Source organism: Gossypium arboreum, chromosome 7 (genome assembly GCF_025698485.1).
Source record: "Gossypium arboreum isolate Shixiya-1 chromosome 7, ASM2569848v2, whole genome shotgun sequence".
Classification (NCBI taxonomy): domain Eukaryota; kingdom Viridiplantae; phylum Streptophyta; class Magnoliopsida; order Malvales; family Malvaceae; genus Gossypium; species Gossypium arboreum.
Genome location: NC_069076.1, coordinates 83306 through 101816, shown reverse-complemented (window position 1 = coordinate 101816; position 18511 = coordinate 83306). Strand labels below are relative to the sequence as shown.

The 18511-nt window shown below is 35.5% G+C and overlaps 2 protein-coding genes across 2 annotated transcripts; one reads left to right on the top strand and one right to left on the bottom strand.

Moving 5' to 3' along the window:
• The first annotated feature begins 8305 nt into the window (after positions 1 to 8305).
• LOC108469456 (OVARIAN TUMOR DOMAIN-containing deubiquitinating enzyme 12) lies at positions 8306 to 15458 on the top strand. Its single transcript, XM_017770340.2, has 10 exons — positions 8306 to 8738; positions 9237 to 9470; positions 9931 to 10004; positions 11221 to 11275; positions 11380 to 11454; positions 12252 to 12325; positions 12472 to 12520; positions 13297 to 13381; positions 13971 to 14027; positions 14112 to 15458. Exons 2-10 carry the CDS (start codon positions 9306 to 9308, stop codon positions 14153 to 14155), a joined length of 678 nt encoding a protein of 225 aa, XP_017625829.1. The 5' UTR covers positions 8306 to 8738; positions 9237 to 9305; the 3' UTR covers positions 14156 to 15458.
• LOC108468831 (glyceraldehyde-3-phosphate dehydrogenase A, chloroplastic) lies at positions 15274 to 17813 on the bottom strand. Its single transcript, XM_017769694.2, has 5 exons — positions 17600 to 17813; positions 17409 to 17522; positions 16538 to 16845; positions 16175 to 16419; positions 15274 to 15901 (listed from the first exon to the last, which is right to left on the bottom strand). Exons 1-5 carry the CDS (start codon positions 17639 to 17641, stop codon positions 15399 to 15401), a joined length of 1212 nt encoding a protein of 403 aa, XP_017625183.1. The 5' UTR covers positions 17642 to 17813; the 3' UTR covers positions 15274 to 15398.
• Positions 17814 to 18511: the final 698 nt, after the last annotated feature.

Here is an 18511-nt window from a genome sequence, read left to right as displayed (position 1 = left end):
AATTATATTAGGATAATTATTGAGGATTTTTATTTAGATTTAATTTTAGGATTTATTTTCATTTATCTTTATTTATCTTTAATTATCTTTAATTATTTGTATTTATCTTTTAGTATTTAATTAGGAATAGACTAGGTTTTCTAGTACTATAAATAGGAGATGGAATGGTAGAAATTTGACATCTCTTTTTTTCCTGTAAACACTCCCTCTCCCAAAAACTCTATCTTTTGTTCTCTCCATTTTTTCTTCAATAAAAAAAGGCATTTCTATTATATTTATTTCTTTCCCAAAAATCATGAGCCACTAAACCAATCTAGCCGAAGGTTGCCAAAATCCCCCAAAAAGGGCTCATGAGGCTTAGAATTCGTGCTTAGCCTTCTCTACAAGGTATTCATCGCTTCTCTGTATTACGGGACTGACATTTCCGTCCATGTCCCTTACTAGGTGATCTTTTCAACTTGTGCAAGGAATGGTCGCTTTGTACGTTTTGGGAAGGTTGCACAGTCGGTTTGTTGGCTTTCTGCGTCAGTAGTTGGCGAATCCAAGAGACAAAATAGCATGGTATTCGCCGTTGAGAAGTGATGATCTGGCAAAAGATAGTCCCATAAAAGCGATTTTTGGCTAGAGTCAAGTTCCGCCTAATTAAGTCTAAATCCTTAGAGCCGGTGGCCGTAGGCGTCCTTTTCCACTATAACTGGCTTATACTATTCGAGAAGGGTTACTTAAAGCTAAGGATTGAACCCAAGGTGGATCGAGGCAACCGGAGGCTGGAATCTCTCCACATAAGAAACTCTCTCTTCCCAATTCTGTTTATTTTTATATTATTCCTTTTAATTTTCGCAATTTATTTAATTTCAAAACTTCAACTCATCTTTAAAATTCTGTTTTTATTTTATTTTTCCAGATCGAAATTCTTAATTCTGTTTTTTTATTTTTCAGGAACGCAAGATTTCTTGGCTAAGAAATTGTCCAGGATTTCAAGAAACGAGCATTCGTACAATCCGGTCCCTGAGGATTCAACCCTACTTCCCCTTTACTGTTATTTTTACTATTTTGCAGGGAACAAGATATTTTTGGTGCTCTCAACGACGCATCAGGTAAGCGAAATCATTCCACATTGTAGCCTATAGTACGAGGTATAAAAATGGAAGATTGTAGCAACGCCGAGGGTGTACAAATTTTCAAATTGAACCAACGCAAGGGAGGATAAAAATACGCTAAGAAGATGAGCGAACTATACTTGTGCAAGTGATGTCAAATAGAAGATCAAACCCATAAAGTTTTAATTTATAGTTTCATAAACGGTATGATATATTAAAAACTCATTAAGTTCATTTGAGCTTACTAAGTTTTTGTTATGTTTTTCCAGGTAAAATGGTTTATATGAGGAGTTGAGGAGGGGTCAAGCCAGAACTTGATCAAGCTTAGGCGAACTTATGTTCTTAACTATAACATGCATATAATGGGGCGACTTAGAGGTTAAGTCTCATGGTCAAATTTTCTTTTTGTAATTAAGTATAAACTATAGCACTATATTTACAGCAAAAAATGATTTAAAATATTAAATTGTCATTGTTAATTTTCTATAAGTCTACGTGTTAAGACTTTTGATCTAGAAGTTGATAATTGTATTTTCGATTAGCAGTTCAGCTAACTAAGGATGACAATATGCGAACTAAGTTAAGTATAATTTATAAAATCATATTTGGCGGTTTTAGTCACATTAGTTTTATAGCTTAGTTGTAGATTGCTCATAGTTGTCTTAGTAATGATGTGACATTTTATATCTGGACTCGTCGATCGGGTCGGGTATAGGCTAACTATTTCGCACTTGTTTTGAACTGTTGTTTTTGTTTTTTTTTTCATATTTGCATATTGTGTTTGTGTGTTTTTGTGTTTTTTTGTGTAGGCCACCCATTCGAGAATTACACTATGCATTCGAGCTTAAACGCGAAGGTGGACAACCCTAGCTTACCTTGATAAGCGATTACGATATTTAGGGAAGTCCAGTAACCCAAGCATGTTTAGTTATTTTTGTTATAATTGAATGTTTGTTTTATCTTTTTATTTCAATTGTTGCATGGTGCTTGAACATTGTTTGATTGACGATTAGTTAAATATGGTATGGTACTATGTAACAAATTCTTTGACTTTTACAAAATTTGAATGATACTTGATAAATTATATTCTTTGTAAGCTATATTAGTTAGTTCAATTAGTTACATTGTATAATAGAATAGAGGTAGTCAAAATTCATGAAAATTTTTAAACTTTTGACCAAATGATGAATAAGTATGTGGATAAATGTGTAAATTCATGCATTGGAATTTAATATGATTTATGGAAACAAGTATAAGCATGTTTTGGTTTTGTATATGTTGAGAACTAAAGGGTGACATAAGGTATTATTTGTGTAGCCTAGTACCTAAATAACTAACCTATAGGCTACATACATCCCTAGTACCCTAATTTTGAGCCTTGTGATCCTTACTTGAAGAATCGATGTTTTTGAAACCTTGAGCCTCAAGTGAGTTAAAGACTTAACCTTCCTCAGTCATTGATCTTACATTGCACTATAGAGTTGACGTCAAGCCACGAATATTGAGGGCTAGGTAGGAATAATTTGAAGGTTTCAAAAAAAATGAAATTGAACGAATAGTGAAGAGATGGTTTGATATAGCATGTATATGCTCTTACAAAATGTGCAAAGAACGAAAAATATGAGCAAATAAAGAATTTTTTTTTAAGAGTCAAAAGTAATGCGAATGAATAAAAAAACATGATTAGAGATAAAAGCATTGTGAGTGGAAAGAGAAAAAATGGTAAAATATGCTCAACAAGAAAAATCAAGCTTTTCATTTTCATAGTGCACAAGTACTCACTAAGTTGTTTGTACTAGCTAATATCGAACCATATCTTCCACATTATTGGATAAAAAAGGAACATAAGAGAAAAATAAATAAGGCGGTGAGTTTAATGATTGCATATGGGGGGAGTTGCGAACAATGGCATGTGATATATTGTTTGTAGTGCTTGAACGTTTTTAAACTAGTCTTTTCTTTAAAATCATACCAACCCAAGCCTCAGAATGTTACAAGCCAAAAAGCCCTATGTGACTTTAGCGACTTTGTGTACAAATTAGAAACTTGCAAAACTTTTTGTGAAATGAATAAATTGGATTCCTTCGTGTATAGATACATTATATCTGCATATCTCATTTTGATGGAATAATGTAAATAAGTATGCTTTTATAAGATTACCTCTATATTTAGATATTTTGTAACTTCGTGAACTAACTTGATTTGATCCTAAAGTTGTGAATTTGTAATGCATCATTCTTAGATTGTATATTAGAAGAATTAGTTACACACACTATACATACTTGTTAATTGATTGTCACTTTTGTTCATTGTTCAGGGGTCGTCAATGTTGCATGTGTTTTAGGTATTTGCTTGAGGATAAGCAAAGACTTAAATGTGGGGAAGTTTGATCTACTGTAATTTTATACGTCAAATTAGGCTATCCAATTCACTTGAGAAGCTTATTCTTAAACAATTTAAGTGTCTTTTATATGTTTTTTTTTAGCTCTAAACATTAATTAATGTTTTTGCTTAGTTTTACACCCTTTTAAGACCCAAATTGGCCAAGCGTGTCATGGGGAACCTAACATTATGATTGAGTTGGTTTAGGGAGACAATAAGGGCTTAAGCTCGAGGAGAACATTACTCAGAATGAGTATCACGAAATTGATGCCATCAAAGTTGTGACATCCCTAAAGGTGTTGAAGAGAATAAATTGAATTTGTAGCACCCATAACCCATTACTATAGCCAAATTAGGGTTACAGAGTATTACCGTACAATTTGGAACATTCTATAACAATAGCAACCAATTCATCAAATTAATTAATAATATTCATAAATAATTCAGAATGAAGCAAGTCATATATTAATAGGTCTTAAATTGAGGCTACGAGGCCCTAAAAATAGTTTAGGAGCAATCAGGGACCAATTCAGAACAAAACAAGAGATTTGGGAAAAAAATATTTTTTTCAAAATAGGGGTCACACGGTCGTGTGTCCAGGCCGTGTGATAGAGCCCAGACCTTGTGGCTCCAGAAATGGTTGTGCGGCCATCCCGCACGCCCGTGTATGATCTCACATACCTGTCTGTATGGGCCGTGTAACTCTTTGACTTAGGTTACACAGTCGTATCGCATCCCGTGTGCCGCCCATGTGAACCTTGCACCTTACACACTAGGGGCATACGCTCATGTGTGACACATGGCCATGCGACAGCCCGTGTCCCAAGCTATGTGTACCCAAAAATGACCAAAATCATGCTCATTTTTCATGCAATTACATAGGTACCTAAACTAATTCATAACACATAATCACAAGACTATAATCACACCTAAAAGCAACCAAAACATACCAATTTCAACCACCTAATACCAAACCAAGGCGTCATACATGAAGTTACAAAATAATGCTCATACCAAAACATTATCATTTCATATCACCTACAAGTCAGAACATACACACCACCTAATCTATCTCAATCTTATCATTCCATACTTAAACATGACACTTACCATTCCCTGGACAAAACACTCAAGCTCAACTTTGAGTTTAACAAGCATACCATATAAGGTTACCGTTCCATAACATCAAACATATCAAAACACCACACATAGCTATTAAACATTACAAACATAATCATTTGCCCTATTACATGCCATATAACCAAAATATTTACAAAATCTACCAAAAGAGTCTTCGGGATAGTGTGATTTTGCGAGTTGATCTGATCTCCCTTCCACAAATGTAATCTACAAGAAAAGAAATAAGACACACGTAAGCTTACGAACGCTTAGTAAGTTCGTTGACTAAATGATAATTTTACCGGATTAAACATAACAAAACAATGTATATGATTTAAGAAACTAAGTTCCTATCAATCACAGCTCACAACAGGTGAGTATTGCACAATACAATAATTCAAATCATAATCCATTTTACTATTATTTTAGCTTTCCAAAAACAATTATACTTGGATAGTTCACATCATCAAAATGCCATATGATAAAAGATCTTAAACTAAGTTATAGTTTTAACAATATCTCATTTTAGGTAATCGAAAGTGTAACACTCATTCTAGTTAACATTTATAACTTTAACCGACTCACGATGCTACTCACACAAGCTGTAAAGAATCCGCAACACATGTAGGGTCTCAAGCCATCGTTACGGTCTGTATCACCAGTACATGGTACCTGCTAAATGATCACTGGCTCAAAGCCAGCTAAATAAATCACTAACTCGAGGCCTGCTATTTCGGTACACCACGTACTCACTATACTCATTATTATTAATTATTAAAAGATTCAATGGATAAATACAACATTATATCAAATTCTAATAAAATATGTAATATGTAAGAAATCGTTATAAACATAAAAATAATAGCACGAACTTACCAAGCTGATTTGCTGCAACGACCAAGGTATAAGGACTTCTCAACTACTTTGTCTTTTCAACGGTTATAAACACGTTCTTGATATAAAATAATAATTTCATTCGATTAACCAATACCAACAACAAAACTAATTTATCTTGTGCTAATAAGTTTTTTTTTGACATTTTTACAAAATTACCCCCAATATTTTACTTTTATGCAATTTAGTCTCTAAGCTCAAAAATGCAATTTAACCAATTTCATTCAAATCTAAGCTTGTCCGAACATTCAAGAGCCTCCGACGATGCCCCACCTTAGTAGAATAAAAAATGTGGAGGTGTTGGCATCACCCACGGCAGAAGTGTTTGAATCCCATAAGACGATGGGGAATGGTAATGAGATGAGCTCGCTGGCGGTGTCCCCTGCAATCCCTCGGACGACAATGGCCTATATCATTGGTTGAGTCGGAGTCATTGGGAAAGGAGATGCACCGGGCTATGCATCCTAACCTAGCATAGGACTGGGAAAAGGAAACATATAAGGGTAAGGATATGCAAATGGCATAATTTGAACGGGCTGTGATGTGGGTGTCGTTGGTTGAGGCATTAGGCCTGGTGATTGTGTGGGTGCTATTGAAGGGCCCTATGATTGTGTAGGCATTGTTGATGGGCCCGTGCCATCATCTCTTCTTCTTGGATTTAAAGGGCCCTGTCGTTCCCTTTCCACACGGATTTGTCAATGCCTCTGCTCTTCCGATAGTAAGTATGGCTTGCCATGGATCCTAAAACATGGCATGTAATCCGAGGTGCACGTTAACTTTGAGACGATGATCGGTTTGCGATCAGGCATATGATCATACTGGTTTTTCCAAATTTCGATATATACCGACCAGAATAACGATCAATTCGTATTCGTCTGCCGTAAGTTGATTTTGTGCTGGTCATCGAGCACCTTAGGTTCCTCAAGAATCGGTTGTCGAAATCTAAATTATCGTAACACTCTATCTGTCTGGTGCATCTCGACAATAGAATAATTGACCAATGGGACCTTAACATGCCAAATATTTGGATTTTGAAAGAAGTTTTCCAGAATTACTGCCCGTATTGCCAGATCCTCGTATAGTGTCCATTGAAACTATATGAACGAGATAAAAATATTAGTTATATACATAATACTAAATACTAAATCCTAAATATGAAATGACTATTTTATGTATATATATTTTATTTAATACTTACTTGCGCTTCCGACTGTTGGTCTAATAGAAGCGGTATATCTTCAAGAGCGGTAGGTATTCCGACATAACTTGCCGAATGGTTCCACCTAAATAAATAAATTTTCAGCATACAATTTTATTTTAAATCTATGGAATAATTGTAAAATCAAATAAAAGTTTTACCTTATTATGAGTGGGAATGTATATGGGTGGTTCACTCGATGACGTTAAAATGAAAAACGAAACCGAGCCCATGATTGTAGTAGTGATAAGCAACCTCTAATTTTGGCTTTATTTGGTGGCGTCGCCTTACACATCTCCCGATACAATGTTGCTAACACGGCAGACCCCCAACTAAGTTCGTTAGCTGCTCTAAAATCAACGAGTTTCAGCAGCTACCTCAAATGTACGAGGTTTTCTTACAAGTCCGGCATCAGATAACCTCTAATCATCTCGAAGATGTATGCCCGAGCATATCGTATGCTTTCTAATTCAATCGAATCATTCCCTGACTCCGGGAATGTGTCTCGTAACCAGCTCATCTCGATCTGATCTCCGTAAATATTATCCTGAATCGCACCCAAATAATCGTAGCATATGGCTCCCCAATTAGCAGATTGAATGGACCCAGTGAGTGCTGCCCCATCCACCGGCAATCCTAATTGTAACTGGACATCCTCCAAAGTGATTGTACACTTTCCGCATAGAAGATGGAATGTGTGCGTCTCCGGTCTCCACCTTTCTATTAACGCTCTGATGAGTTTCAGGTCTAACTTACACCCCCGGCCTATAGTGGCCCTATGCCAAAAATCTGCTTCCCTTAAGTAATTTTCCATCAACAGTGATGGTGGACCAGACATGTTATGAATATAACATTGTAACACCCGATCTACAAACTGTTATAAAAAATTATAAAATGCAAATTAATTAAAATTATATAAATGAAAAATATATTAAATAATATTCAAAATTAAAATTAATTAAAATTACATAGATAAAAAATTTTAAATAATATTCAAAATCTAAAATAAACTGTTACCATTTTTATTTGTTCAATGGGATATGTTTATGATCGAGACGAATTAATTCCCAGGCCATTGCTAACACGATCAGATATTTTTGAAATTATGAAAAAATAATACTAATTTAGAAAAAAATTAAAGTAAATAACTAATTATAAAGAGCTTTTCTAAATTTAATGAAAATTTTGAGAGCTTTAAGGAAAAATTTAAAGATTTTTTTTGCTAAATTTGAGAGCTTTATGTGTGAAATAATAGGAGAGGGGTTTTATACTCTCTTTTTTTTATAGTTGGAACTCCCAACGGAAAAAAAAATTGACCATTAAAATTTAAAAAAAAAAAAGGAAATCGCTCCCTAAAGAAAGCGTTTTTTGCCACGTCAGCAAAACACTAAAACGTTTTCTCTAAGGAACGATTTTCTGATTTTTTTCTCTTAAAAAGCAGCTACGTAAGCGTGTTTTGAAAAAAATGACCTTTTTCAATAAATAATGGTGTAATCTATCTATTTCCGTAAATATGCATGAAAAAGGACTTTTTAGATAATTTAGTCTATTAAATGTGATAAAACAGAAAAAAAAGAAAAGAAATACTCACAGTATAGCGTGGCTGATTTGTAATAAAGTAATAATAATAGAAAAAGTAAAGATCTTTGTGGGACGGAAAAGCCATGGGGGAAAGAAAAAAGAAATTGAAAAAGACACGACACAAGTGACGAGCGAGTTGAGTTGTCTTAATGCGCAGAAACCGCGAAAGCCAACTACTAACTACCAAACACGGAAACCCCCAACCTATTAGAGGACTAATTCAGGGTTTTAGAATGGGGAGACAGCCTTTTTCAAATCTAAACAAATAAATATTTTCTCCTCTTCTCTTTCTTCTGCTTACATCCGTGGAAGCCGTCCAGAGAAAGAGAATATATAAATTAAAAAACAAAAAAGAATTCCTCCGTTCCAAGACTCGGAAAGTCTGATCACCATCAAATTCAATCCACCCATCTCTCATCTTTCGCCGCCCACTGCAGACATATCTTCGGTGATTCCTATCATTAGTAAGTTGGGCGTCTTTTCTTCCTTTCACTCCAGATTTTAAGCTTCACGATATATGCCCACTTGTTTCTTAATTGCTATTTACTTTCTCAACATTGGAAGATCCATTACATATTTGATTAGATAGATAGATGATGCCATGTTTCTGTTGATGTCTAATCGAATCGAATATATCTTTCCTTATTAATTATTATTTCCTTTCCCTTTAATTCCTGAATCTTATTGTTGGGTAAATACCAACGAGTTTCCTTAAATAATTTTCATATACGAGCAGATTGTTTAGAAAAATGATTTATTAATTAAATTTTATTAAGAAAAGAATCCAATTACAATTTTGACCAATCACTTGCATGGATGCTTTTTGTGTTTCTTGCTTGTTAATTTTCCCCGCTCATTCCTTCATAATGTCACTATAATGTGATCATAATTGAATGAAAACCGACGATCAAACATATTACGTCTTTACTAACACATGTAAGAATGGTTTTCATTCTGTGAAGCTTCTTTCTCTGGCGGTTTAGCATTCAGCACCTTTTTTAGTTGAGCTCCATTTCGGCTTGTGTTACACTATGAGGAATGGAGCACAGCACGTGGGTGAATGTTCTAGCTCAACCTCTTGGAGCAGTCATCAGGATACTGAGGATGACCAGATGATTGCTGTTGTGTTATCAGAAGAATTTTCCAAGTTAGATGGCGCTGTTGCTAGACGCCTTTCTGGTCTTGCACCAGTTCCTGTATGCAGTCCCACTTTCCCCTTCTTTTTTTCTTTTTTCTTGTTGATTTAATTTATTTCCGTCAACTTCTGAAGTTTCCCTTTTTTTTTTTTCTTTTCCATGGATCTGTCTATCCTACTTTAACTGAATTCATTTTAAATAAATTTCAGTAGGTTTTATTTTGTCCCTTCTCATTCCTCCTTAAATTCAAAGAAAAAGACGTCTTCACAGTTCTCATTTAGCATTCATTACATCTGAGAAACGATGCATTTGATGCTCTCCTGTTTTATCATCATTAATCCGTTCTGCTTCTTTACGGGGCCATTACTGAGATTTTTTTCCCAATGAAGTTTTTATGGCATTGTCAAGTTTATCTGATCCGCGCAGTTCTTGCTGATTATATTAATTTTGTTGCTGCTACTTTTAATTGATATTTAGTGATTATTATTCTCTTTTAAATGAATAATACTTGAAATTTCAGCATGTCCCACATATAAACTCCTATATTCCCAGCATACATGATGCAAGTTTGGATCACCAACGTCTTCTAGAGAGGTATGTCTTATGCTTAACAGTTCCAAAAGCATGGATTTAAAAGCTTCTTAATATTCTTCTAAGCTTCATTCATTTGCAAGATGTTTAGAAATATCATGGATATACATATCCATGTAGCATTGTTGATAAAAATTGGAAGACACCTTGGTTTGTATACTTTGTATGTATTGATAAATCTGAAGAATTTAATTCATTTAGTGAACTGGTCCTACATTTTAATCATTTATCCATTTAAAAATCAACTATAATACTGCATTTTACCTTCTGCTTTTGCTTTATAGTAGTTTCCTTTTCATATAGTAGTAGTATCAACCAAATGGAATCTAAATGTTTATATGAAAGGAATCCTTTAGATGAGTAAAGAATGTTATATGGAGAAATTACGTCAAAACAACATACTAGTTAAGTCATGTTCTTCAGAGTTGCACTTTAATTTATATGTCTCCACTGCTTTGCAAAATCTTCCTTATTTTATGTACTGAATTTCTTACTCTCTTGATACAATAGCTGGAGATGAATTCACTCTTTTTTTCCATGTAGATGTTACTATGCTAGTTTATCTTAGAGAGAGATCTGATATGTAAGATAAATCTATCCCTGAATTCTTGCATGCTCCTCGCTCAGCAGTCTACCAGCTAGCCTTTTCTCCTTTTCTTTAATATTTGCTTTTATTCACTGAAGCCTGTGAGTTTATCCCTTACAGAGAGCTCAAAATAATATGGTCTATGCTTACCTCAGTGACCTAGGTCTGCAACAAGACATTTGTCTCTTAAATTGACAGTTCGCAAATCTTTGTATTTGTCAGTATGCGTGTCTATGTACAACCATTTCTAAGCATGCACAGCTGTTTGCATGCGACTCATAAATATTTCATATTGATGGAGGAAATATTAAGGTTCAATCAACATCAGAAGTAGGCATAAATGACTCTTCTGTTAGTTGTTTTCTTTAAGCTAGCTTATGCAATATGTTTCTTTGAGTAAGGTTGTAACTACTGCATACTTTTGTTCGTTCTTGGACCTTTAACTTTCAAGCCTCAATGCTTTTTCCTTATGTCTAATGGACATCTTGAAGCTTTACCTCTTCTTTCTTTCTTTTAGAATATGATTGAGAAACTTGTGATTAGGCTCATGTTAGAATGTCTTTGTTTAGAGATTTCTGGACTTCTATATATGTCTTGAATAAAATTATTTAGTAAATCCCTCATTTTTCTCAGGCTTAATGTTTATGGTCTATATGAAGTGAAGGTCTCTGGTGATGGGAACTGTCAGGTACAGTAATACCAAATAATGGTTGTAGTTAATCTATCTCTCTCAGATCCTTTCACCTCATTGTCATAGTCAGGCTTTATAAATCAGGCCTCCTTGCTTTGCAGTTTCGTGCACTTTCAGATCAGATGTACAGGTCCCCTGAGTATCACAAGCATGTTCGGAAAGATATTGTTAAACAGGTACAGTGTCTTTTTGACATGAACAGTGGATTGGATGTAGATATCTTATGTGAAACTAAATAAAAGACCCTTAAATTTATAAGTGTTTAGATGGTGTTTAGTTCAAAATCGAAGATGATATATATACTAGCTTCATAGCCTATTTACCTATAGTCCCAGAAAAAAATAGTATAAAGCCCAGTTTCAACATCTTTTAATCAGTTGAATATATCTCCATTTTGTCTCTTTTAACTGTTCTCTCTGCTAAGAGTACCACTTTTCTTCTTAGTGCTCCCATGAGTATCTACTTTGGCAGTGGCTGTCTCCTCAAGAATTATGGCAAAATGTTTTTTGCTGCAATTTCTTGCAGCTCCTTCCTCTTGTCTCTGAATCATAGCCATAGTGAAATTTTAACTCTTCTTTAATTTTCTACCATTCAAATTGAAGATATTTAGCACCTTTAACTTTGATTAGTGTCAAACTACCACTATGAACTATTAAAGTTCTGCAAAATTATCTTGGAAGTGATGGCACCTGCCCCAACTCAGTATAAAGACATTTAGCCACTGGCAGCATACAAGCTCTTGTTGCTGACATTCCTTCTTTTCCATATATTAACAATCAATATTATCCCTATTTTTGTATTTTTCTTTTTTGAACTTATATGGTCAATTTAAAGTTCGCTAACTTAATTCTCTGAAAAATAAATTGGAGCTTTAGGTTTGTGAAAGGTATTCCAAAGGCAGGATGAAAAGAAATATTAATTAATTATAAATGAATACTTATTTTTCTTATTTTTTTCCTTTTCCATATTCCAGCTTAAAGACAACCGTAACTTGTATGAAGGATATGTTCCAATGAAATACAAGCGATATTGCAAGAAAATGGCAAAGTATGTTGCTTCATTAAGGGTCTTTACGCTCTCTGCTTTGACGTGACAAGTGTTACTTGAACTGATACTTCTGTTTTAGAGTTTAGTTTAACTTTATTTTTGGCTCACGGTGAAGGTTTTAAATTCTAATTAACCTTATTGTGTAGATCTGGAGAGTGGGGGGACCATGTTACCTTACAAGCAGCTTCTGATAAGGTTGTCTTCGTAAAAACTATCATAAATTCCTGCCTCTTTTTATCTTACTCTTCTATTAGGTAGTCATCATATTCATGTTTTGTATCATATCATTAAGCTGTCAGTTTCTGTTGCATCTCTCTCATTTATTATCTTTAACCCTCCATGCACAATATAATGGGTTTGGTTCCCATCCATTACATTTATGTCCATTATTATCCAATACAACTTTAATCACCATTTAAATGGTAATGATTTGTATATTAAAAAGCAATGGATGAAAAAGTATTGGATAGGATCCCAACCCCAATATAATACATTGGAAATCAGCATGCAGGTGGTTTAAATACTATTCCAAATCAGCATGCAGATGGTGTAAATACTATTTCAACTGAAGTATTTTGTTATGTAAATATCTCAGATATCATTGAATGACATTTTTTTTGTGAGTTCTCCTGTGAAACTTCTGTTCATTTGCCTAGTTTCATCTATATTTTATAATTTAGCCTTTAACGTATCTAAATGTTCATATATATATATATATATATATATATGTATGTATATATTAGATGTTGACTTCTTTGTTGGTTTTTATAAATATCTGATAATGATGATATGGTTGTGATAATATTGTTAGAAATGTCTGAAGAGTTTATCCTTTCTTTCTTTTCTTTTTTTTTATAATTTTTCTAAAAAAATTTCCCAATTAAGTATTGTGAATGTGTTCTGAGGTTGCAATATCCCAAGTAAAATGCCTCAATATCAGTGTGTAATATGTGCTATTTGCGTATTTGCAGTTTGCAGCAAAGATATGCCTTTTGACATCATTCAGAGATACTTGCTTTATTGAAATTATGCCACAAAGCCAGCCTCCTAAACATGGTAAGAATGGAAAGTTCTTTTTTTTTTAAATGGGAAAACACTGTTGTCATTCCCTGTAACATTTTTTAAAAATGTATTTATTCATCATCCCTCAATTCACCGTTAGCGGTGTGCGTTTTACATGGGTGCATACTTTAGTGTGCTTGAAGGTCAAGGTCCCAAATCTGCAGCCTACTGCCCGTCTTCCCATTTTCCTAAAAATAATCCTGCTTGCACATGAGTCTTACTTCCCAAATAAATTTTTTTGGTTGTCTCAAGTTGAGAGTGCTCAATAAACTTACTGACTTGTAAGACTGGCTTTTCATTCTTCCATCCTGGCACCTGATGGCATTCCTTGTGCCACAGCTTTTTCTATTTCCTAATCCGTTTAACATAAAGCTTGCCATGGAATCTCTTAAAAAATAAGCATTATTCAGCCAAACTGTTTGGTTTTCAGTTAACTTGAATTTGTTTCTCATATCCTCCCACGTGGACTGCATTTATACTTTAACAAGAAACGTGCTGTACTGATTGCTTAGGTTCAAAAATCTGTTTGATATCCATGAATGCATCCTTACGGTTTTCATCCTTTCTGTCTCAATTAATGCAGAACTATGGTTGAGTTTCTGGTCTGAGGTACACTACAATTCACTATATGAGATCCAAGGTTAGGGTGAAAACATGATTTTAGGTTGAGCCTATATGGATTTTGGATATTCAAGCACAAAATGTTCTAACGTCTTTGTTCCAGGTGCCCCAATTCAGAAGCCAAAGAAGAAACATTGGTTGTTTTAATGAGCAGAATGTTGGGGAGGCTATAGCTCTCGTGCTGCTGAAAGATTAGTACTGTGTACACTATGCTAAATATTTTATTGACAGATGGTGGTAAGGTTTTGGTGTTTATTACTTTAAAGATGTATGGTGCTTTTGAGATTGAGATGCACCTGGTTACTTTTTTCCTCCTCCCCCCAAACCTCCTTCCCTCTTTTTGAAATATATATATGATTATTCTTCTGTAAGGCAGATTATTATTTTTCTTTTCGCTCTGTAACAAAACAATTTATCAATTACAACCTAACTGTAATACACCAGAAAACAGAATACACCAAACCAGGCCACCACCTACTAGGAAACTACCGCCAACCAGTGAACAAACTCTCACGCCAAGCACTATCCTTTGCAAGTGAATCAGCCAAGGAATTTGCACATGCACATAACTCGGAAGAGGTCCAGAAATCTTCAAGGTCTCTATGCAGGTCGGCTACACCAGGAAACGGTCACTTCAGAGTTAGACTCAGCAACCAAATGAGCCTTTCCTTTCCAGAAAGTCTGGTCAAAAACCTCCAATGCAGCCTTAATGGCAATGGTTTCACTAACAGCAGGATCCAATGAAGAAGCAGGACCAAAAAATAATGTAAGAACTTGGCCTTTATCATCCCTAAGCACTCCCCCAATCCCTGCAATTCCAGCAGGCCTAACAACAGAAGCATCGTTGTTAAATTTCACACATTTCTGCAGTGAAACCATCCTTACCCGTTCAAAGTTGCAATGTTAAACATGTTTGTCAATGTCTGCCTATTCTTGGTTTACCCTCAAAAAGAGGAAAGGATAAAAAGGATGAAAGGGAACCAGAAAGGCGAGGGAGGGAAAGTTGTATTTGTACACTGTTCGAGAGCTGTGAGAGTTTCACCTCGCATAAAATGATAGGCATATAATTTTATGAGCTAGAGAGACTAAAGCCGATAGAAAAGCATCCATATTCGGAAGATGAAAAGCTTTATTCTTATTATTAGCACTAATCTCAAATAAGGATTAAATTAATTAGGTTTATAGTATATGAATTAAACTGTTTTTTTTTTTTTATACTCCATGCTTCAACCAAGAAATAGCATATATAACATGGAGGAAGGCCGTAAAAGTGAAAGCAGGATTTTTATTGCATACGGTCCACGTTAAAATTATACATTCTTGATGAAAGCCGAAAAGAAATGAGGTGAGCAAAAATTAACCGTATCACACTGCAGACAAGTATTTCGAATCACTTCCAGTTGTTGGCAACAATGTCAGCCAAGTCTACAACTCTTTGAGAGTAACCCCACTCATTGTCGTACCAAGCAATCACCTTAACCATGTCGTCTCCCATGACCATGGTGAGTGATGCATCAACGGTGGAGGACACATCTGAGCACCTGAAATCAACTGAGACAAGGGGTTCATCGCATACAGAAAGGATACCCTTAAGCTCCTTCTCTGCACTTTCTCTGAAAGCAGCATTCACCTCTTCAGCGAAGGTCTTCTTTGAGACCTGGACAACTAAGTCAACGACCGAGACATTTGGTGTTGGTACACGCAAGGCAATGCCATTTAGTTTGCCTTTGAGAGTAGGGAGTACAAGGGCCACAGCCTTCGCTGCACCAGTTGAAGTCGGAACAATGTTGAGAGCTGCAGCTCTAGCACGCCTGAGGTCGCGGTGGCTAGCATCAAGTAATCGTTGGTCACCAGTATATGAATGAGTTGTAGTCATTGTGCCCTTGATTATACCTGCCATATATTATGTTAGTTCTGTATTATCGCATGCCTTCATGTTCTGTTCGTAACTATTAAACTGTCAGAAGGTTGCCTAGACTTGGAATCTTTGACTAGGCACTAGGTGTATAACTAGAAAAGCGCCATTCTTCTAAATAGGCATATCAGTACTATATCTACTTAACATACGTACCACTTGATTCGAACCATTTTAAGAAGTGCGAATTAAAAAACCGAGGCAAACTAAGAAATTTGTAGGCACGGGGACAATCTGGTCAAAGGAGTTACCAAATTTCTGGTCCAGAACCTTGACAAAGGGAGCAAGGCAATTGGTGGTGCAAGAAGCATTACTGATTATGGGCTCATCTGGGTTGTATATGTCAGCATTAACTCCGACAACATAGGTCGGGATGTCACCCTTTCCTGGGGCAGTTATGAGCACTTTCTTCGCTCCTGCTTGGACGTGCTTTCCTGCACCATCTCTATCGACGAACACACCAGTTCCTTCGATCACCAGGTCTATCCCTAAGTCTCTGCATCAACATTGTCATTTTGAATGATAACCAACAATTGTTTAGGAATTGTTAATTTATATGAAAATCTGAGGCATTTTATTGTGGAACTAGAGATATGAGAAACATAAATTCTTACTTCCATGGGAGGTTGACGGGGTTGCGGTCAGAAACGACCTTGATGACCTTGCCATCGACAGATATGGCGTTATCACCAACAGGCTTAACATCGGCTTCAAATATCCCAAGGGTAGAGTCATACTTGAGAAGGTGAGAAGCCTGCTTAACACCACCAGTGTCATTGATTGCAATGACATCAAGTGGGGAGTCCTTACGGCCATGCCAGCATCTTAAGAAGTTCCTGCCAATCCTACCAAACCCATTAATAGCGACCTTTAGCTTTGCCTCTACTACGCCTTTCTGGTATCCACCATTATTGATTCCCAACTACAAACAAGATGCACATAAGTAAAAGGAACAAGGTAGTTCCAATTGTATTTTGAAACTTAACCAGAAGTTAAGGATATATATATCTAAATGAATGAATGATAGATTCAGTATATTTTTACATCTGCGAACCAAAATTGCAAGGCACGTCATTCATAAACAAGATAAGATTTAAATGCTCTTCAAGAAACCGTGTAGTATAACACGTATAAAGAGACAATTGAAGATATTTTCAGTTCAGTTGTCCCTTTCGCTACTTGCAAGTCTGCTGAGGAATTTATGGTCAAAGGACAGCCGTGAGCTTTGGCATTATATTATATTATTAAGATGATTTCCGGTTCTTTACAACTATCACTAGTTATAAAAAAACAACGCAAATGCTATAGGAAATACATAGATATTGATCATTATATTGCGTGCGTGTGTGGCATCGTCAACTCTGCATTCTGCAGTAGAGAAAAAAAGTTCTCTCTTCAGAGTTAAGGTAACAATATGACGGTGGGTGGAGCCTAGGATGGAGATGCTGAGATAAAGCTGATAGATAGAGCTAGCGTCAAACTCACAGCAGATGTCTGGAAAGCAATGACTGATTGAAAGTCATCCGAGGTTTTCCTGGCAAAGGTAAGGCTAGCTGAGTTGCGCAGACCTGAGAATTCCGCAAAACCCTTTGCATTTGCCTGGAAGAAAAAGAAACGTTGATTTGATCAGTAAAAGGGATACGCAGCACTAGTTAATAAGACGAGCGGCAATGAACCTGAAGGGTTGGTTTGGCTACAGAAACAGTAACCGACACCATTATGATCGTAGAGGAAGCTGCTTAAGAAGTGGTGCGTAGCAAAGGCACACAGGTTTTAGTTTTGATTAAGTACAAGTGCACAAGTGAGCGGTAAGTAATTGGTGGATGACTGAAACGAGAGGGTAAGATTACGGATAGCCTCTCCTTCAATGTATGGATGCGGTTTGACGTTTGGGCTTTCTTTTTCATAATTTCTTAGATATATTTTTCAACGTGTGGACTCTGTGGGCCTTTATGGAATATTGATCCCTGTGGCTATAAATCTATTTTAAACGCTCGTGAATTCTGTCCCCAGAGCAGAAAGGACTCGAGTTTTTATACAGCACTGCCGGAAGGTTCTCATATTTTGGCTTAGTCATGATAAGGATTAAATGCTTACTCTAAGCTTAAACATTTCACTACAGCATTTTCCATCTTGAGTGTAAAAGTGGCTGATTAAAGATTACTTTTTCTTACTTATTCAAATAAAAACTTTTGCAATTCAAAGTGGTCACCAAAATTTTATGGACCAATTCAGATAAGGGCTTTTGTTGGTCGTACATCTGCTAGCAAAATTCCTTAGTCTAAGAAAGTTTGGTCTTTCATCAACCATCATGAAAGATTTGGCCCTCACTCATTTAAGAGTTTAAAATCTTTAAGCCAAAATTGACCATTTAGTTTACTTTAAATCCTAAACTCTAAATTTTAAGCCTTAAATCTAAAATCCTAAACATGATTTTATTTAAAATGTTTTTGCAATCATTTGCCTATTTATTGTTTACAAAATTTTGTTGATAGATCAAGCTTGGAGATGGATCTTATAGAAAGGTGAAATGAGTTAGAATATTATCAAGTTCTAGCAAAACAAATGTGATGTTGGGAGCTTAAGTC

Bases quoted from the DNA above. Each gene is read 5' to 3' on its own strand.
- LOC108469456 (XM_017770340.2), top strand. From the start codon at position 9,306: ATGAGGAATGGAGCACAGCACGTGGGTGAATGTTCTAGCTCAACCTCT. The intron at 9,471-9,930 runs GTATGCAGTCCC...TTGAAATTTCAG, and splicing joins CTGGTCTTGCACCAGTTCCT to CATGTCCCACATATAAACTC. The intron at 10,005-11,220 runs GTATGTCTTATG...CATTTTTCTCAG, and splicing joins CACCAACGTCTTCTAGAGAG to GCTTAATGTTTATGGTCTAT.
- LOC108468831 (XM_017769694.2), bottom strand. From the start codon at position 17,641: ATGGTGTCGGTTACTGTTTCTGTAGCCAAACCAACCCTTCAG. The intron at 16,846-17,408 runs GTGAGTTTGACG...TCTTGTTTGTAG, and splicing joins TTGCTTTCCAGACATCTGCT to TTGGGAATCAATAATGGTGG. The intron at 15,902-16,174 runs GTAACTCCTTTG...AATATATGGCAG, and splicing joins GGTTCTGGACCAGAAATTTG to GTATAATCAAGGGCACAATG.